Consider the following 22,235-nt stretch of genomic DNA (forward strand, 5'->3'; position numbering starts at 1 on the left):
GAAAAAGGGAGAAAATGGATTAGAGACCCGAACCACTGGATTTGCACTGATGAAAGCACTGCTGATAATGTTCTTCCTTCCCCCCCAACTGCTCGCAGGGAACTGAGTCACTCAACCCTTGACTGCCAAATGGCATTAAAATGAAGGTGTGGGAGCTTGGTCCGGAAAGCCAGCTGATTTCCCTGCCTCTTGCCTCAGTATCACTAATCCCACCTAGTTTCAGAAGAGGAGTGGTGGTACATCATGAGGCAGGAGCAGAAAGCCTGCTAATGTCATTGTCGAAGGAAGGAGCCCAGTAGTGGACACCTCTGTCCCTCTGCTACCTCATGGTTAATCCAGAAAGGCCTAGCTTATGGAGACCATGTCTTCCTTAAATATAGAATACACAGATTGACAGCCATTCCCCTCCACCTCACCATCTTCAGGTGCTTCTGCCCCTTAATGATGCCTCTGCTGCTTTTGATGCTGTAATGAGTGTTTCGTCTTGCAGGCAAGGAGCAGTTCTAAAATCCTTTTCCTACAACTACCACAGACCTACGGCCTTTTCATTATACTCATAACATAAAATTTTTCCTTGCATTGCTCTATAAGAGCGGTTGGGGGAGGGGGGTGGTTTCTGTGAGCTTACTAATGTCGGAAAAAATACTCTCCCTATAAAACACTTCTGAAACAAAAGTCAATTAATAATTGAAATGTTCATTCAAGTTCCCCTGGTGGCTCAGTTGTTAAGTTCACTCAGTTGGTACACGCACTCTTGCTGGCGAACATCGCAATCAAACCTCATTCCTGCTCTTACTCAAGGTCCAAATGCAAAATTTGCAGGAGGCACTTGCTAGTGTTCAAAAGCAAGAACCTTGGCTGAATTTTTACGATGTTCTAAGCTCAGGGCACAACCGGAGTTCCCCAGTTGCTTTTTCTAGCACAGATAAGGAATTGGACTGGTGTAGCACTGAGCTGTACAGACCTCCTGGTCTGTATTGTTTAGAACTATATTCTGGGGATGAGATTTTTTACAATTAATCATTCACCTACTGCATCCATTCACATCAAGAGCATAAACTACAACATGGGACACAGGGGATGTTGTATTAATTCATTATTTTCTGTTTCTTTCCTTTTCTCTTTCTTCCCTCCCCTGTTCTGTATGTCTTTTCTAAATATTTGTTTTTGCTGAAACTGTGGAGGCAGGGTTTTCCACTAATTCTCATGTTAAAACTATAGGCCTTTTACCACTCAATATTTTAAAGATTTGGACCATGTCTGTAATATTTTATCCAGCTAAAATATCCTCAGAAATCGTGTTTGAAAAATGTCTTAGAGTTTTTGAGGATGTACTAGCAGGGTAGATAAAGGGGAACCAATGAATATAACATATTTGGATTTCCAAAAGGCATTCAATAAGGTACCACTAAAATAAAATAACCTGGTTGCAGGTATAGTGGATGCATAGGTTATGATCTTCCAAAATTCCCCAGATTCTGTAGCAAATGTAACCCCACTATTCAAGAAAGGAGGGAGAAAGAAAACTGGAAACTGCACGCCAGTTAGCCTGACATCAGTTGTCGGGAAAATGCTGGAATCCATTATTAAGGAAGTGGAAGCCCTTCAAAAAGCAAAACAAATGTTTTGTGGATGTAACTAGCAGTGTGGATAAAGGGGAACCAGTGGATGTAGTATATTTGGATTCCCAAAGGGAATTCAATAAGGTACCACATAAAAGGTTGTTATGCAAGATAAGGGCTCATGGGGTTGGGGGTAATGTATCAGCATGGATAGAGGATCGGTTAACGGAGAGAAAACAGAGAGCAGGGATAAACGGTTTATTTTCTGGTTGGCAGGCTGTAACTAGTGGGGTGCCACAAGGATCAGTGCTTGGGCCCCAGCTATTTACAACCTATATAAATGACTTAGATGAAGGGACTGAGTGCAATGTATCCAAGATTGCTGACCATACAAAGCTAGGTGGGAAAGTAAACTGTGAAGAGGACACCAAGAGCCTTAAAAGGGATATAGGCAGGTTAAGTGAGTGAGCATTAAGGTGGCAGATGGAATATAATGTGGGGAAATGTGAGGTTATACACTTCGAAAGGAAGAATAGGAACACAGAATATTTTTGAATGGTAAACTATTAAATGTTGGTATTCAGAGGGATTTAGTTGTCCTACTACAAGAAACAGAGTTAGCATGAAGGTACAGCAAGCAATAAGGAAGGCAAATGGCATGTTGGCCTTTATTGCAAGGGGGTTGGAGTACCAGAGTAAGGAAGTCTTGCTACAATTGTACAGGGCCTTGGCGAGATTGCACCTGAAGTACCTTGCAGTTTTGGTCTCCTTATCTAAGAAAGGATATACTTGCCTTAGAGGTGGTGCAATGAAGGTTCACTAGATTGATTCCTGGAATGAGAGGGTTGTCCTATGTGGAGAGATTGAGTAGATTGGGCCTATACTCTCTGGAACTCAGAAGAATGAGAGGGTATCTCATTGAAACATATAAGAATCTAAGGGGGATTAACAGGTTAGATGCTGAGAGGTTGTTTCCTCTGGCTGGAGAGTCTAGAACTAGGGGGCATAGTTTCAGAATAAGGGGTCAGCCTTACAAAAGCAAAATATTGCGGATGCTGGAATCTGGAATAAAAACAGAAAATGCTGGAAATTTCAGCAGGTCAGGCAGCATCTGTGGAGAGAAACCAGAGTTAACGTTTCGGGTCGACTACCCTTTGTCAGAAGGGGTCAGCCTTTTAAGACTGAGATTAGGATAAATTTCTTCACTCAAAGGGTTGTGAATCTGTGGAATTCTCTACCCCAAAGGGCTGTAGATGCTGAATCATTGAGTATATCAAGGTTGAGATCGATAGATTTTTGAACTCGAGGGGAATCAAGGGATATAGAGATCAGGCAGAAAAATGGAGCTGAGGTCGAAGATCAGACATGATATTATTGAATGGTGGAGCAGGCTCGAGGGGTAATATGGCCTACTCCTGCTCCTCATTCTTATGTTCTTAAAAAGAACCAGAAATAAGCCAAAATTAAATACAAAAAAAGTATAGGAAGGAAAGTGTGTGAAATCTTCTACTGACCAATCTCCATGATAGAATAAGACAAATTATTGCTGGTGTGACTTGTTGAATAAGTAAAACCTTCTCCAATTCAATAAGCCACAGATTTATACTGCTCTATGTGCCATTTAGCATTTTATATCACAGCGCAAGTCTTCAATATCATAGAAGATATTGATGAGTTACTAAAATGTGTATTTTGTTTTCGTGTACAACAGAACAAGTACTGATAAATCTAATCTGACCAATTACTGCCCCAAGCAGCCTCTTCCCAACCATCAGTAAAGTGCTGGAAGGACATGTCAACAATATTCCCCCTAATTTTTTGGGGGGCCGCGCAGCCCTTTAACGGGCTGCATGACCCATTCAAACGTCCACGCATGTGCGATTATTTGCATTGTGAAGCTGAATATTGGCTGCGCAGGACCTCGAAACAGCTGCGCAGTCGTGCAGCTTATAGGAAATGTTGCTCACCAATAGTGCCAGTAAACAACACGTGCTAACCAAAAATGTGCTCACCCAGTCAGACCTTAGAACTTAAGATAGCCTTGATTATTATTAGGTTATCATGAAGCGTTATCGGATTATGCTCTCCATTGCTAAAACTGCTCACTATTCAAAGATCATCCAGGCATGCAAAGATAAACACAGGTTTCTCTTCACCACAAACCATCTTCTTAAACCACCCTCCCGTGCATCCTCCATCCCCACCTCCCAACAATAAGTGTAAGGAGCTCATGAACTCGCTAATCACAAAAATAGCAACCATCCATTCAGCTGCCTCTTCCGCTACCCTCCTTTCCCTGAACCCATCGGGACAAACGTCCCCAAATGTTGCCCACTGAACTAATCCTGAACACACATCTTTCTCTAAATTCTATTCCACTCCCTCCAATGCTATCTCTGACCTCATCTTGTCCGTGAGACCTACCTCCTGCTTCCTCGATCCTATTTCGAGCAAACTGTTGACCACCCAACTTCACCTCCTGGGCTAACAACGTTAGGTGATATTGTTAACGGTTCTCTCTCCTCAGATAATGTCACCCCCTTTTCAAATCTGGGGTCATCACCCCTCTCCTCAAAAACAACACTCTTGACCCCTCTGTCCTTGCAAACTACCGCCCCATCTCCAACCTCCCTTTCCTCTCCAAAGACCTAGAACATGTTGTCACTCCTCAAATCTGTGCCCATCTTTCCTGCAATTCCATGTTTGAATCCCTCCAACCAGGTTTCTGGCCCTGCCACAGTACTGAAATGGCCCTTGTCAAAGTCACAAATTACATTCTTTGTGACTGTGACTATGATAAACTATCCCTCTTCATCCTTCTCGACCTATCTGCAACCTTCAACTGAGTTGAACACACCATCCTCCTCCGTTGTCCAACTGGGCGGAACAGTTCTAGCTCAGTTCCATTCTTATCTATCTGATCATAGCCAGAGAATCACCTGCAATGGCTTCTCTTCCCACTCCTGCATCATTAACTCTGGAGTGCCCCAAGGATCTATCCTTGGCCCCCATCTATTTCCCATCTACATGCTACCCCTTGGCAATATCATCTGAAAACATATCAAATTCCACATGTATGCTGACGACACTCCGCCCGACCTCACCATCACCTTTTTGGACCCCTTCACAGTCTTGGATTTGTCACACTGTTTGTCCGACATCTATAATGGATGAACAGAAATTTCCTCCAACGAAATATTGGGAAGACTGAAGCCAGTCTATGGCCATCACCACAAACTATGTTCCCAGACCACCGTTTCCATTCCTGGCAACTGTCTTAAGCTGAGCAAGATATAGAAACATAGAAAATAGGTGCAGGAGTAGGCCATTTGGCCCTTTGAGCCTGCACCACCATTCAATAGGATCATGGCTGATCATTCACCTCTGTACCCCTTTCCTGCTTTCTCTCCATACCCCTTGATCCCTTTAGCCGTAAGAGCCATATCTAACTCCCTCTTGAATATATCCAATGAACTGGCATCAACAACTCTCTGCGGTAGAGAATTCCACAGGTTAACAACTCTCTGAGTGAAGAAGTTTCTCCTCATCTCAGTCCTAAATGGCTTACCCCTTATCCTTAGACTGTGTCCCCTGGTTCTGGACTTCCCCAACATCGGGAACATTCTTCCTGCAACTAACATGTCCAGTCCCATCAGAATTTTATATGTTTCTATGAGATCCCCTCTCATCCTTCTAAACTCCAGTGAATACAGGCCCAGTTGATCCAGTCTCTCCTCATATGTCAGTCCTGCCATCCCGGGAATCAGTCTGGTGAACCTTCGCTGCACTCCCTCAATAGCAAGAATGTTCTTCCTCAGATTAGGAGACTAAAACTGAACACAATATTCCAGGTGAGGCCTCACCAAGGCCCTGTACAATTGCAGTAAGACCTCCCTGCTTCTATACTCAAATCCCCTAGCTATGAAGGCCAACATATCATTTGCCTTCTTCACCGCCTGCTGTACGTGCATGCCAACTTTCAATGACTGATGTACCATGACACCCAGGTCCCTTTTCCTAATCTGCTGCCATTCAGATAATATTCTGCCTTCGTGTTTTTTCCACCAAAGTGGATAACCTCACATTTATCCACATTATACTGCATCTGCCATGCATTTGCCCACTCACCTAACCTGTCCAAGTCACCCTGCAGCCTCTTAGCGTCCTCCTCACAGCTCACAGCGCCACCTAGCTTAGTGTCATCTGCAAACTTGGAGATATTACACTCAATTCCTTCATCTAAATCATTGATGTATATTGTAAAGAGCTGGGGTACCAGCACTGAGACCTGCGGCACCCCACTAGTCACTGCCTGCCATTCTGAAAAGGACCCGTTTATCCCGACTCTCTGCTTCCTGTCTGCCAACCAGTTCTCTATCCACGTCAATACATTACCCCCAATACTATGTGCTTTGATTTTGAACACCAATCTCTTGTGTGGGACCTTGTCAAAAGCCTTTTTGAAAGTCCAAATACACCACATCCACTGGCTCTCCCTTGTCCACTCTACTAGTTACATCCTCAAAAAATTCTAGAAGATTTGTCAAGCATGATTTCCCTTTCATAAATCCATTCTGTTACTGCTTTCCAAATGCGCTGCTATTTCATCCTTAATAATTGATTCCAACATTTTCCCCACGACTGATGTCAGGCTAACCGGTCTATAATTACCCGTTTTCTCTCTCCCTCCTTTTTTAAAAGTGGTGATACATTAGCTACCCTCCAGTCCATATGAATTGATCCAGAGTCGACAGAATGTTGGAAAATGATCACCAATGCATCCATTATTTCTCGGGCCACTTCCTTAAGTACTCTGGGATGCAGACTATCAGGCCGGGGATTTATCACCTTCAATCCCATCAATTTCCCCAATACAATTTCCTGCCTAATAAGGATTTCCTTCAATTCCTCCTTCTCACTAGACCCTCGGTCCCCTAGTATTTCCGGAAGGTTATTTGTGTCTTCCTTCGTGAAGACAGAACCGAAGTATTTGTTCAACTGGTCTGCCATTTCTTTGTTCCCCATTATAAATTCACCTGAATCTGACTGCAAAGGACCTACGTTTGTCTTCACTAAGCTTTTTCTCTTCACACATAGACTATTCACAACCTTGGTGTTTGACCCCGAGATGAGTTTCTGACCACATATCCGCGCCATCACCAACACTGCCTACTTCCACCTCCCTAACATCGCTCGACTCCAACTGTGCCGCAGCTCATCTGCTGCTGAAACCCTCATCCATGCCTTTGTTACCTATAGACTTGACTATTCCAAAGCTCTCCTGGCCAGCCTCCCATTTTCCACCCTACATAAACTTGTGCTCATCCAAAACTCTGCTGCTCATATCTTAACTCACTCCAAATCTCGTTCACCCTTCACTCCTGCACTTGCTGACCTTCGCTGGCACCCAGTCCAACATCGCCTCAATTTTATAATCCTCATCCTTGTTTTCAAATCCCTCCATGGTCTCGCCCCTCCCAATCTCTGTAACCTCCTCCAACCCTACAAGCCTTTGATATCTCTGCGCTCTTCCAATTCTGGCCTCTTAAGCATCCCTGATTTTAATCGCTCCACCATTGATGGCTGCGTTTTCAGCTGCCTTAGCCCTAAGCTCTGGAATTCCCTCCCTTAACGTCTCCGCCTCTTTTAAGATGCTCCTTAAAACCTACCGCATTGTTCAAGCTTTTGGTCATCTTCCATGGTATCTCCCTCTGTGGCTCGATGTCAAAAATATTTATTTATGGATATAGCTCTTGTTAAGTGCCTTGGAACATTTTACTATGTTAAATGCACTACATACATGTAAGTTGTTGTTGTAATTCAAGTCATGGACACAAGAAGTGAATGCCAGAGGAGAATACTTATCTCAACATCAAGACAGTATTCGACTGAGCATGGTATCAAGGAGCCATAGAAAAAGTGAAGTGAATAGGGCCAAAGGGAAAAACCCTCCAGTGGCTGGAGTCACACTTTATACAAATTAAGATAATGTGGTTGTTGGAGGCAAGACAAATAATACAAAGCCCAGCCATCTCTCCTTGACCGTCAACAGCACCAGCACAGTCAATACACCAGCATTCCCCACCATCAATATACTGAGGACCAACAATGACTAGAAGGTAAACTGTAGCTGCCATATCAACACTGTGGCCATAAGATCAGGGCACAGAGTGAGTAATCTGTGACAAGAGGCTTATCTCCTGACCCCTTTGAGTGTATTCATCCTCTACAAGGCTGAAGTCAAGAGTGTGATGGAATACTTATCATTTGCCTGGATGTGCATAACCACAAAAACATTCAAAAAGCTCAAAACCATCCGGAATAGAGCACTTAGCTTGATCGATGCCCCTGCCAATGTACTCAATATCCCTTCTCACCACCACTGGCGCATTGTCGCTGCAATATGTATAATCTACAGGATGCACTGCAGCAAATCACCAAGATTATTTCAACAGCACCTCCCTCGCCTGCAACCTGTACCATCAAGAAGGACAAGAACAGTAATATCATGAGAACACCATCCCATCTAAGTTCATCTTCAAGTCACACACCATTCTGACTTTGGCATATATCGCTGTTCCTTCATTGACCTTGAGCCAATATCCTGGAGTTCCCTATGTAACATCACTGTGGAAGATCTATCACACCAAAGACCATATTTGTTCAAGGAGAAAGACCACCATCATCTTCCCAGGGCAACTAGAGATAGGCAATAAATGCAGCAATGCCCACATCCTGAGAACAAATTTAAAAAAATCATCTTGGTATAAAATGTCCATTATGAATATTTATCACTTTTAACAGGTTGCATGAAAAGCATAAAGGAATAAAGGATTTTACTGTTAAGTCAACTAATCATCATCATAGGCAATCCCTCAAAGCGAGGATGACTTGCTTCCATGCTAAAAAGGAATGAGTTCACAGGTGTTTCAATGAAGGACCTAATATTTCAGATCACAAACTACATCTTGGAGGGTGGAAGATGCCTGTGCTTGTAGTTTTTTAATGTGTGATGGTATGCAGTCAACTAATATAGTACCTTCGGCAGACTTCTAAATATTGATCGTCATTTCAACTTCAGCCATTATTCCCCTCACCTTAGGGGGGCCCAAAGTTAAATCCATTCCAGAAAAGGTAATGGTCTTATTTCACTAATGGCTGTTAAGGCCCATGATTGCTGAGAAGTTAAATAGTACAGGAACCATTGCACCCAAGTGATGATGCAAATATATTGGTCAATCTTTGATAGCATCGCATTTTTTTCTCCATTTTAGGATTCTACTATGCCACTTATGTGTATTAATCAGAATTAAACAGTTTTTGTGGCACATTCTTGCATATTGCTACTACTTTTGCGAGATCACAGCTGAGATGCGCTGTCCGGCATGATTTCTCATATTTCCATGTATAACTGACCTTGGCAGGGTTTTTGTTTTTACAAGATATGAAGGACAAATATTTTGGGACATAAAAGATTACCTCTTTATAATCAGCAAATAAAAGAAACACTTATTTCTGTAATTCTTTATGTAAAAGTGTACACATATGTAACAATGAAAGGAAAAAGTGAACTTATATAGATAACTAACATTTAGCAAGATTACTACCTACCCTGTGCAAAAGCTTCCTGCACATCTCCTCCAACCCCAGACAATGAGTCTTGAGGACCATGGGTTGGTGTGGAGCAAGCAGAAGTTGACCTCACGGGCATTGGCATGGGACGGCTGGCACTGTGGCTAGGTGATGAACGAGGAGAGCCAGCTGCTTGAGCCTGTACAATGAGAAAATAGAATAATGTCCATCTCAATAGCCAGTTCATAACATTTTACAAACCAAAGACAAAAGAAGTAATGTCAATCTTTCCTAAAGCAATTTGAACATACCTTAGATCATCCAATGTCACCGCAAAGAAAACAAAATCACATTATGACCATTTTCATCCTTCAACCAAACTGTTGGACTCATTAAAGTGACATTGCTTGGAACGTCATTGGTTCTCAACATTCTTGGTATGTAAAAGAGCAAAGATCTATTGGAATATATTTTGTAACTAGGATGATGAGGAATGCACCATTACTGTTGATGGTCATTTAATTTGACTAGCAGAAACAGCAAAAATATAGAAACTACCTCCTCTCCCAACATCTTCTTTATTTATTCATTTGAATGTGCACTACCCCACAAGTGGAGCTTGAGATCCCTAAACTCAAGAGAGGTCACCCACCTGATTTGCATTGTTACATATTGATTATTTATGATAAAACTAGTTTCACTAATCATGTTTTCATGTCAAATAACCTCTAAATGAAATAGCCCATAGACCAGTAATACATTAGGACAAACCTGCTTTTATAATTCCGGCACCCCATCCCTTATTCACCCCAATTCACTAAATATATTCAAGAAGGAGTTAGATGTAGTCCTTACTACTAGGGGGATCAAGGGTTATGGCGAGAAAGCAGGAATGGGGTAATGAAGTTGCATGTTCAGCCATAAACTCATTGAATGGCGGTGCAGGCTCGAAGGGCCGAATGGCCTACACCTGCACCTTTTTTCTATGTTTCTATGTTTGTTTGGCCTCACATCTTAGTTTTCTGGTGCAGTAGGGTTTTGTTACTCTTTAGCATTTGAAGCACACACATCAGAGCTAAGAAGTCCATTAATTCTGTTTGTGAAACTAGGCTAATAGCCTTTCTTAGGCATTAATAGAACCACAAAAAAAATGATTGCAGGGTTGTCTCATGGCAACGGCCTGAAAGATCCACTTTGTCAATATATTCTCTGCCTCAGGCAAATGGAAACAGGCCAGGTAACAGATGGCTAACGAGTACAATTAGCCTCATTTTGCTGTGGCAAGCTGAAAAGGAATAGTGAATAATTCTGCTCACCTCTCACTGCTAGTATCGACAGACTTAACAGTTACTTGTTGCTGCTACACATTATTGGCTGATTGGACTGTTTGTTGGGAGAAGGTCATGATTTACAGAGGACTTTTAAGGAATGAATGGAGGTGACCTAATGTCTGAAACAATGTGGTTATGAATAACTTTTAGGGAATATGGTATTACGTTTGTACCATAAAACAGGGATTTGCATCTATCTATCCTCTTCCCTCTCTGGAAACATAGAAAGCTGTTGAAAACTATCTGTAGTATTCATGGTAATCGCTGAAAGCAAGTTCCAATCACTTTATGCTAAAGATTAGTTACAACTGAAAATACGTAATATTAATCCACTACTCAAATGGGACAATGCTTTTGAAAAAAAAAGTATCGACAAACTGCGCTGATGTGAAGCAAATGGTTGTTAATAAAGTACTGTGATAGCAACTGGACTAAAAACTTCCTGGTATCAACTGGGGACTATTTCTCAATAAATCTGGATTAAGGACTTTGAAAAGCATTAGTATTCCTCATGGGACGTCACTGCACCAAGGACAGAGGATGCCGCGGCAATTGTCACACACAATGCAAGCCACAGCCATTGCAAAACAAACAAACAATTATTTTTAAAATACGTTTACAGACAATAGAGCGTATATTCTAACACACATCAGTAAGTAAACAGAAGGCTGCAATCTACATGAGGGGGATCAGATAACAGTTCATCTTTAACTGCTCAAGCTTTGCTTTTTCAATTTATATATCATCTGAATCTCTCAGCTAAAACTACAGCCTTATAATCACTCTACGGTGTCCATTACTTCTATCTAATCTGCTAATTTTCAGTGTAACATATAATCAAGGCAATAATTGACATGCTGATTTCTACCAGGGCCGTGGGATGGCAATATAATTGGTCTCAGTTCCTCAGGTTAAGATGAGAAAATAAAAATCAAACAGGATTTCTGCTCTTGGCGGAAATTGCATATGGGTGTTGGGTTACGACAGCATTGGAATCAGCTGCGATGCATGCAGCTGCCAATAACAAATAACATGTTGACCCTCTCTGACTAAGAATCCTAAATGCAGAATGAGCGATTTAGATGAAGTACTCACTTCTACCAACATCATGGTAACTCATATCTACAGACGCCGAAGATTAAGTGACAGATGCTTACATTAGGTTGTGGTGTTCAGGCTGCACTTCAGGGCTTCAGCACATAATCTAGGCTAACACATCAGTGCAGTACTAAAGCGCTGCCGCATCATTAGGGGTGCCATTCTTCAGATGAGATGTCAAATCTAGGACCTGTCTAAATATTCCAGTGGTTCAGATGGAACACAATACAATTTGAAGAACAGGGATTCTCCTGGTTTCCTGGCCAACATTTTTCCTCAATCAATACCATGAAAGCAGTTTAACTGGTTCGTTCATCATATTGGTGTTTATGAGATATTGTGTGCAAAATGGCTGCCATATTTGTCGACATAACAACAATGATTGCACTTCAAAATAATTCAGGGTATGAGAAGCACTGTGAGACATTTCCAAGAGGAGTAATAAGCTACTATAGAAATGGAATCTCTCAAACTTATTTATCATACCCTTTAACATAGCACAAAATATCCAAAAGGCACTTCACTGAGGAACTGGTTGGACATGGTTGAGGGTCATAGTTGCCAACTATTTGCATTAAAGGTGGTCCCACATCTGCTTTATTTGTGTAGTGATACCTCAAATAGAGTTTCCAGCACAAGTTGATTCCTATGTAAGGGGCCAAGTTTCGCCCTGAGTTGCTCCTGTTTTTTTGGAGCAACTGGTTTAGAATGGAGTATCTTAGAAATTTGAATTCTCGGCATTTAGTTTGCTCCAGTTCTAGTCAGTTAGAACAGTTTCACTTTGGAACAGAATTTTCTTTCAAAAGGAGGCGTGTCCGGCCACTTACGCCTGTTTTCAAAGTTTCGGCAGTGAAAACTTACTCCAAACTAACTTAAAATGGAGTAAGTGAAGATTTTTGTACGTTCGAAAAAACCTTGTCTACACTTTAGAAAATCAGGCGTAAGTTACAAATCAGGCGTAGGGAATGGGGGGGGGGGGGGTTTAAAGGGAAGTTTACAAACATTAAACACTTCAGTTTTACAAATAAAGAGCCATCATCAATAATAAATGATAAATACATCAATAAATCAACCAATAAATCAATCAAAAAAAATTAATAAAAAATAATTTTTTTTTTTTAAAATCAATAAATAAAACATTTTCTACTTACCGACTGCAGCACCAGGAGTCCTCCAATATCGTGCTGGGACGGCCCCCCCAAGTGTGTCTCTGTCAGTGTCTCTATCTGTCTGTCTGTGTGTATGTCTCTCACTCTCTGTCTGTCAGTGTCTGTGTTTCTGACAGCGAGGGGAGGGGGAGAAGGGGGGTGGGAGGGGGAGAAGGGGGGCGGGAGGGGGAGAGGGGGTGGGGGGGAGAAGGGAGGTGGGGGTAGAAGGGGGGTGGGGGAGGGGAGAAGGGGGTGGGGGAGAAGGAGGGGAGAGGGGGAGAAGGGGGGATGTAGGGAGGGAAGGAGAGAGGATGTAGGGAGAGAAGGAGAGAGGATGTAGGGAGGGAAGGAGAGAGGAGGGAGGGAGGGAAGGAGAGAGGAGGGAGGGAGGGAAGGAGGGAGGGAAGGAGGGAGGGGGAAGGAGGGAGGGAGAGAGGAGGGAGGGAGGGAAGGAGAGAGAAGGGAGGGAGGGAAGGAGAGAGGAGGGAGGGAGGGAAGGAGATAGGGAGGGACGGAAGGAGAAGGGAGAGAGGAGGGAGGGAGGGAAGGAGAGAGGAGGGAGGGAGGGAAGCAGAGGGAAGGGAGGGAAGGACAGAGGAGGGAGGGAAGGAGAGAGGGAGGGAGAGAGGAAGGGAAGGAGAGCGGGAGGGAGGGAAGGAGAGAGGAGGGAGGGAAGAAGAGAGGAGGGAAGGAGAGAGGAGGGAGGGAAGGAGTGAGGAGGGAGAGAAGGAGAGGGGAGGGAGGGAAGGAGAGGGGAGGGAAGGGAAGGAGAGAGGAGGGAGGGAAGGAAGGAGAGAGGAGGGAGGGAGGGAAGGAGAGAGGGAGGGAAGGAGGGAGGGAGGGAGGGAAGGAGAGAGGAGGGAGGGAGGGAAGGAGAGAGAAGGGAGGGAGGGAAGGAGATAGGGAGGGACGGAAGGAGAAGGGAGAGAGGAGGGAGGGAGGGAAGGAGAAAGGAGGGAGGGAGGGAAGGAGGGAGGGAAGGAGGGAGGGGGAAGGAGGGAGGGAGAGAGGAGGGAGGGAGGGAAGGAGAGAAGGGAGGGAGGGAAGGAGAGAGGAGGGAGGGAGGGAAGTAGATAGGGAGGGACGGAAGGAGAAGGGAGAGAGGAGGGAGGGAGGGAAGGAGAGAGGAGGGAGGGAGGGAAGCAGAGGGAAGGGAGGGAAGGACAGAGGAGGGAGGGAAGGAGAGAGGGAGGGAGAGAGGAAGGGAAGGAGAGCGGGAGGGAGGGAAGGAGAGAGGAGGGAGGGAAGAAGAGAGGAGGGAAGGAGAGAGGAGGGAGGGAGGGAAGGAGGGAGGGAGAGAGGAGTGAGGGAGGGAAGGAGAGAGAAGGGAGGGAGGGAAGGAGATAGGGAGGGACGGAAGGAGAAGGGAGAGAGGAGGGAGGGAGGGAAGGAGAGAGGAGGGAGGAAGGGAAGCAGAGGGAAGGGAGGGAAGGACAGAGGAGGGAGGGAAGGAGAGAGGGAGGGAGAGAGGAAGGGAAGGAGAGCGGGAGGGAGGGAAGGAGAGAGGAGGGAGGGAAGAAGAGAGGAGGGAAGGAGAGAGGAGGGAGGGAAGGAGTGAGGAGGGAGAGAAGGAGAGGGGAGGGAGGGGAGGAGAGGGGAGGGAAGGGGAGGGAAGGAGAGAGGAGGGAGAGAAGGAAGGAGAGAGGAGGGAGGGAGGGAAGGAGAGAGGAGGGAGGGATGAGGGAAAAAGAGAGGAGGAAGGAGGGAGGGAAGGAGAAAAGAGGGAGGGAAGGAGGGAAGGAGAGGGGACGGAGGGAGGGAAAGAAAGAGGAGGGAGGGAGGGAGGGAAGGAGAGAGGAGGGAGGGAGGGAGGGAAGGAGGGAAGGAGAGAGGAGGGAGGGAGGGAGGGAAGGAGAGAGGAGGGAGGGAGGGAGCGAGGGAGGGAAGGAGAGAGGAGTTATGGAAGGAGAGAGGAGGGAGGGAGGGAGGGAAGGAGAGAGGAGGGAGGGAGGGAGGGGAGAGAGGAGGGAGGGAAGGAGAGAGAAGGGACAGAGGGAAGGAGAGAGGAGGGAGGGGAGGAGGGAGGGAGGAGGGAGGGAGGGAAGGATAGGATGGAGGGAGGGAGGGAAGGAGAGGGGGGGGGAGGGCGAGAAGGAGGCTGAATGGCCAGGCCCAAGACCTCAGGCTGGATTTACAGGTAGGTGGCGTCGGGTCTCGGAGGTCCGGGGGGTGGGGAAAGAGAGTCGCGGAGGTCCGGTGGGGGGGGGTGGGGGGGAGAGAGTCATGGAGGTCCGGGGGGGGGGGGAGAGAGAGTCGCGGAGGTCCGGGGGGGGGGGAGAGAGTCGCGGAGGTCGGGGGAGGGGCGGCGTCGGGAGAGAGTCGCGGAGGTCCGGGGTGGGAGCAGAGGTCGGAGGTCCAGGGGGGAGCAGAGGTCAGGTCGCTGGGGGCGGGAGAGCCGGGGTCGGGTCGGGTGGGAGGAGCCTTATTCACGTAGCCCCAGTGAGGCCATTCGGCCAGGGCTAGGGGCTGCGTGCTTCGGGCTCCTCCCACACAGTTTTGGGAGCCTGGAGCTACTGCACATGCGCGCCCACTGTAGCGCGCATGTGCAGAGGTCCCGGCACTGTTTTCAGCGCAGGGACCTGGCTCCGCCCCCTACAGCTTGTGCTGCGCTGCGCCCAGCTGCAGAAGACCTGCAGGGAGCCGGAGAATAGGAAAGTGTTTTTTAGGCGCACTTTCTGGCGCGAAAAACGGGCGTCCAGGTCCGGGCTGCGCCGTTTTAGGCGCGGTCCGAAACTTGGGCCCTAAAAGTGGAAATTTATGAGCCTCAATGAGTGGGAAGCTGTTAGAGCCAGAAATGTTATTTGAGGAGGCACTTTACAAATGGAGGTTGGCACGTTTGTGTGTGAACCACTGTAGTTCATTACTTTACCATCTTGAAAGATAGGAAGGTTCCCATAATACAATGTAATTTTATCTCATTTTGCCCGTGAAAACAAGTTTAAAAAGAAATTCCAGCATGTGCATTTTTGATGGAACATTTTGCTGTGATTCTTTCTTTATGTTACGCTTTCATTGTTTGTACTGTGTATTTTAAACCTTTTTCACACTGTCATTGGTGAATTAGCCAGGCTTATTCTCTCAAACATCAACAACCTCCCTTCAAAATAATCAGGTTTTTCTGTAATATTTCAAGATATGCTTTTGCTTGTACACTTTAGTTTATGAGCAGAAAACGTTTTGCTTAAGTAGGCAATGATGACACATGAGAAATGGAATTTGCTCTTCCCAAAAGATCTTGGATTGATAGTCCCATTCAGAATATCAAACCACGTCATTATTAAGTTAAACGGTTACAGGATGTAGTACTTAATCTGACTGTCAAGCATAGACATTAAAGGGCAAAAGTCAGATGGTATAAACAAAAAGAGCAAAATATATTGCAAACTTATAGGGCCCAAGTTTCCACATGATTTGCGCCTGATTTTTAGGAGCAACTGGTGGAGAACGGACTATCTTAGAAATCGCAATTCTCCACATTTTTTTTTTCTGCAGTTCTAGTCAGTTAGAACAGTTTCACTTTGGAACAGAATTTTTTCTTCAAAAGGGGGCGTGTCTGGCCACTGACGCCTGATTTCAAAGTTTCCACAGTGAAAACATACTCCAAACTAACTTAGAATGGAGCAAGTGAAGATTTTTGTAGAACTGAAAAAACCTTGTCTACACATTAAAAAATCAGGCGCAGGTTACAAATTAGGCGTCGGGAACGAGGTGGGGGGGGGGGGGTGGGAGGGGGGGAAGGGAAGTCATTAAATTCTATAATAAATCCTTATTTATACTTATACAAATATTATACAAATAAATCCAACCTGAATAAAAATTTATAAGCAAAGAAAAGATTAAATAAGCCATCTCCCCACCTGTGTGAAAGTGCTTCAGACAGGGAGAATGGTGCAGGAAGCCTCACAAGTTGAGGCAGCCGTTCGTTCCCGCGGGGGGGGGGGAAGCCGTTCGTTCCCGCGGGGGGGGGGGGGGGAAGCCGTTTGTTCCCGCGGGGGGGGGGAAAGGAGGCAGCCATTTGTTCCCATGGGGAGGGTGGGAGGAGGAAGCCGTTCCCGACAGCGGGGGGGGGGGGGAAGGAGACAGTGAGAAGGCTGCAGGAAGCCTCACAAGTTCAGCAGCCATTTCCCGACGGGAAACGACTGCCTCAACTTTCTGAGGCTTCCTGCAGCCTTCTCACTGCTGCAGGAAGCCTCAGTGCTGATGTGCTGATGGCAATGTACTTTTATTAAAAAATGTTCAAAAATTAAACAGCTACAAAGAACTACAAAAATGGCCGAGTGCCAATGTTTCCTTCACACTGCGCGTGCGCGAACGCTCCAACGCGCACGCGCAGGGTTGCCGGCAGGAAAAAAACTAATTTAAATGGTACCCGCCCCCTCCCACTTACAAAATCGGCGCGAGTGGTAGGCTCCGCCCCCCTGGGCACCGCGCCAAGCAGACATCGAGCTGCAGGGCGCTCCAGAATTGCGCGTTTTTTTTCCGACGCCGTTTTCGGCGCGAAAAACGGGCGCCCAGCTCGGAGGGGCGCCCGTTTTTTATCGTGTGGAAACTTGGGGCCATAAATTCAACATCTTGAAGCCCTTCACATTTTAAATGAAAACCAGCGATTGTTGTAGGTACTGATCTGCTACAATTGCATTCTAAACACAACCATGTAGCCACCTGAGCTTTACTGTCATAGAATCATAGATAGAATCATAGAAATTTATAGCACAGAAGGAGGCCATTTCGGGCAATTGTGTCCGTGCCAACCGACAAAGAGCTATCCAGCCTAATCCCACTTTCCAGCTCTAGGTCCGTAACCCTGCAGGTTACAGCACTTCAAGTTCAAATCCAGGTACTTTTAAAATGTGGTGAGGGTTTCTGCCTCTACCACCCTTTCAGGCAGTGAGTTCCAGACCAAGAAATTTCCCCTGAAATCCCCTCTAAAGCTTCTCCCAATTACTTTAAATCTATGCCCCCTGGTTGTTGACCCCTCTAAGGGAAAAAGGTCTGTCCTAGCTACTCTACCTGGGCCACTCATAATTTTATACATCTCAATAAGGTCTCCCCTCAGCTTCCTCTGTTCCAAAGAAAACAAACCAAGCCTATCTAATCTTTCCTCATAGCATTTACGAGGCAACATCCTCGTAAATCTCCTCTGTAGACTTTCTAGTGCAATCACATCTTTCCTGTAATGTGGTGACCAGAACTGCACGCAATACTTTAGCTGTGGCCTAACTAGTGTTTTATACAGTTCAAGCATAAGCTCCCTGTTCTTGTATTCTATGCCTTGGCTAATAAAAGCAAGTTTTCCGTATGCCTTCTGAACCACCTTATCTAACTGGCCTGCTACCTTCAGGGATTTGTGGACATGCACTCCAAGATCCCTTTATTCCTCTACACTTCTCAGTGTCCAATCATTTAATGTGTATGCCCATGCCTAGTTAGCCCTCCCCAAATGCATCACTTCACACTTTACTGGATTGAATTCTGTTTGCCACTATTCTGCCCACCTGACCAGTTCATTGATATCTTCCTGCAGTTATCAATCTTCTTCTTCGTTATCAATCACACAGATGATTTTAGTATCATCTGCAAACTTCTTAATCATACCCCTATATTCAAGTCTAAATCGTTGATATAGACCACAAAAAGCAAGAGTCCTAGTACTGAGCCCTACAGAATGCCACTGGAAACAGCATTCCAGTCACAAAAAGATCCATCAACCATTACACTTTGCTTCCTGCCTCTGAGTCAATTTTGGATCCAATTGCCACTTTGCCCTGGATCCCATGGGCTTTTACTTTCTTGACCAATTTGCCATGTGGGAACTTATCAAAAGCCTTGCTAAAATCCATATACACTACATCAGACGCACTACCCTCATCGACCCTTCTGGTTACCTCCTCGAAAAATGAAATCAAGTTAGTCAGACACGACCTTCCCTGAACAACTCCATGTTGACTGTCCTTGATTAACATGTGTCTTTCTAAATGAAGATTTATCCTGAAGTTAGGCTGACTGGCCTGTAATTGCTCGGTCTATCTCCTTCTCCCTTTTTAAACAAAGGGACCATGTTAGCAGTCCTCCAGTACCATACCTGTAGCCAGAGAGAATTAGAAAATAATGGTCAGAGCCTCTGCTATTTCCTCTTTTGCTTCTCTTAACAGCCTGGGATACATTTCATCTGGGGCTGAGGATTTATCCACTTTCAAAGCTGCGAAACATCTTGAGGCCGAATTTGGCGCAGCCGCCGAGGATCCACTGGAAATCTATGTTTTCTGGGCGATTCCTCTGGAACTATCCATTTGCTATCCAGGTTGCGCCTGGCGCGAGATTGGTTGTGGAGGGATCCGCCGGTGTGACGTCATGCCCATGACGGATGCTGCAAATCAGCCATTTTGGTAAGGGATGCTTGCCTCAGATCGACCTGCTGCCCGCCAAAAGGACCGCTCGCAAAAAGTAGGTCTGACCTGGCTGTGAGTCAGGCGGCAGGGAGAAGGGCTCCGAGTGCTGCAGCACTGCACATCGCGGCTATGGTGCAGATGCTGGACCATCATGAGTGGGACTGCTGGAAAACAGTTAGGTGGATGTTGTTTTACTTTATTGCTGATGTTTAATTTGGATGTGATAAAAGCGACTGAAATGTGTCTAGGCTGATGGAAACTTTTTTCTTTGACCTTGCTGAAAGACCTTCATTGGCGAAGGCAAAATAATTATGAATAAGTGAAAAGTCACATTTTGTCCATCCAAGCTGATTAATTAATTCTGTGACATAGTCCTTCAAGAAGTTCTCAGGGAAGCACTACATATCATATAGAGGGTGAGCGGGTTAGGGTTAGAATGATCTATTGTAAGCCTGAGACAGTTGCAGACTCTGACAACATTTGTATGGGAGGAAAAGGGTATAAAGTTACAGCTATTCGACTTTAGGGGCAGCACAATTACAGACCAAACTGAGGAAGGACTACGGTCAATAGAATACAGCAAGAGACAAGCGCCGTGGTGACTCAGTGGCCTACCGTTGAGGTTTCAACGACTAGACTGTCACTATCGCCTTGTTAATGTGTCTTTCTTTGTACTGCAAGGAAACTACTTCAAAAAATCTGTTCTGATTTGTCACAAAAGACCTATACCCAGGGTGCCTTGTTGTTCTCACAAGGCAGCACACATGACGTTAAATTCAGACACTCAGCAAGAGAGGGTCAACAATGTGAGTGTATTTACAAGTGCACAATAACAAGGATTACATAACATTATTACATTTACAAACATTTACACCACCACCACCCATTCCTCTACCCAGCACCACCACCTCTCTCCCTCCCCGCCCTTGAAGTGATGCCCCAAGCTCCTCTTCCTCGCCCTGCCTACACCATGGTGTCCCGCTCCCCTACCCCTCTCTGTCTGTGGTTGACGAGGTTGTGCAGGAGGGCAGCGGGATGTCTGCAGACGTCTTGGTGAGAAAGCAGGGGGCCCGGCCGAAGGCGTCAGGATCGCCTACTCTTCCGGGCCTGACTGCCTTGAGGGTGTGGGGTCAGGAGCTTGCACTACGCGTCTAGAAGCTATCTCTTGCCTCATCGCCTCAACGGTCTCGGTTGTGCGCTCCAATACAGCGATGAGCCGGTCCATCTTGTAATCATGCTGCTGGGTGAAGGTGGCCATGCTGGCAGCTATCCCAGTCATGGTCTGGAACATATCACGACCTATCTGCACGCTCGTCCGTGATAGCTGGTCCATCTCCAGAATTGCAGAGAGCTGTGGTGAATCCTCAGATGGATGCTCGCTCCTGGTGGGTTCTGGTGCCTTGCTTGTCTTCGCACCATGGCCTCTGCTTTTGGTAGAGCTTGCCAGTATGGAATGCGTTCCAAACCCCAGGAACTCGGAAGTCAATGCCGAGGTTCTGCTGACATCTGGCTCACATGGCAGGAGGCTGCTGTCATCCTGTTCCTGCTCCTGGAGCTCAAGGGGCTCAAAAAGGGGCCCTTCTCTCTCCTCTCTCTCCTCTTCTTTGTGGCTCAGGGTGGTGGAGGCTTGCCACGACCATCCCGGGTGAGGTCTTTAACCCTCTGTCACGAGCTCCTCCAATTCCTGCTCATTAAACCATAAAGCTCGGGGCCTGATTTTGCCACTTCATTGCTGATTTCTGGCCACTCATCGTCAATGATGAAACAAATGGCTGCCCAACAGTTTGTGTCTCTCAATTTCTCCAACTGCCCCCCTCTCCAACCTCTAACTTTCTCCTTTCCCCTCTCACACTCACAGGTGGAATAAAGTGGTGTGTCTTTATGCGCATGTGCAGTACAGCAATCAGCCTCAAATGGCCCCGAAATGACGACACGTCGGAAAATAAAAACTACAAAAAAAATTTGCGGTCTCGCGCATGCGCATTGGAGGCCCTCCGAAGATCCCCAAGTGGAGAGGCCTCTAACTGCCGCACACTGATGATGCCGGCCACTCACTCCCGCTCCGCAACTCCCACTGCCTGCTGCTGCCGCTCACACACGGAGCCAAAAGTGGTTCCCAGCGGGACCCGTGGCAGCTGGTGGCCAAAAGGTAGGTGTTGCCCGGAGGCCGCAGAAAAATGGGCAGTGACCAAATTCAGCCCCCTTAATACTTCCTCTCTCACTATTTTTATTTCACCTAATATTTCCCACTCCTCCTCCCTGATTGGAATGTCTGCATCGCCTCTTTTTTGTGAAAACAGACGCAAGGTATTTTTTGAGAACCATACCCACGTCTTCCGTCTCCACACACAGATTACCTTTATAGTCTCTAATAGGCCCCACTCTTTCTCTAGTTATCCTCTTGCTCTTAATGTATTTCATGTTCTTACTTTGCTTTCCTAATTTCCTTTTTAATTTCATCCCTGCACTTTCTATACTCCTCTAGAGTTTCTGCAGTATTGAGCCCTGTCATAAGCCTCCCTTTTTTTCTTTATCCTACCCTGTGTGTCCCTTGACATCCAGGGGGCTCTAGATTTGTTAGTCCCACCCTTTTTCTTTAAAGGAACATACTTGCTCTGTACGCTGCGGATCTCCTCCTTGAATCCCTCCCTTTGCTCAGACACTGATTCACCTTCAAGTAGCAGCTTCCAGTCCACGATGGCTAAATTACCTCTCAGCTCAGCAAAATTGGCTTTTTCCCATTTGAGAATTTTTATTCTTGGCCTATCTTTGTCCTTTTCCACAACTACCCTAATTCTAACTGAATTATGATCACGAGCACCAAAATGCTCTCCCACTGATACCCCTTCCACTTGACAGCTCCTTTCTCTAAAACTAAGTCCAGAATCGCCCCCTCCTTTGTTGGGCTTGCTACCTACTGACGAAAAAAGTTATCCTGAATGCATTTTTAGGAATTCTGCACCCTCTATACCTTTCACACTAATTTTATCCCAGTTAATATTAGGGTAGTTGAAATCTCCTACTATTACTGCCCTATAGTTTGTGCAGTTATCATCCCTCCTCACAGCTGTAATTGTTTCTTTAATCAATACTGCGACCCCCTCCTTTTTTACCCCCCTCTCTATCCCATCTGAA

General features: G+C 45.9%; 1 protein-coding gene across 1 annotated transcript in view; it reads right to left on the reverse strand.

Annotated features, from left to right (window-relative positions):
- LOC139267193 (dystrobrevin beta-like) overlaps positions 1-22,235 on the reverse strand; it is an 843,282-nt gene that overhangs the window by 60,281 nt on the left and 760,766 nt on the right. Inside the window, exon 18 of the mRNA XM_070885122.1 lies at positions 9,174-9,333. Within this exon, the coding sequence (XP_070741223.1) occupies positions 9,174-9,333 (160 nt within the window). The remainder of the gene's footprint in view (positions 1-9,173; positions 9,334-22,235) is intronic.

The sequence above is a fragment of the Pristiophorus japonicus genome, chromosome 7 (genome assembly GCF_044704955.1).
Source record: "Pristiophorus japonicus isolate sPriJap1 chromosome 7, sPriJap1.hap1, whole genome shotgun sequence".
Lineage (NCBI taxonomy): Eukaryota > Metazoa > Chordata > Chondrichthyes > Pristiophoridae > Pristiophorus > Pristiophorus japonicus.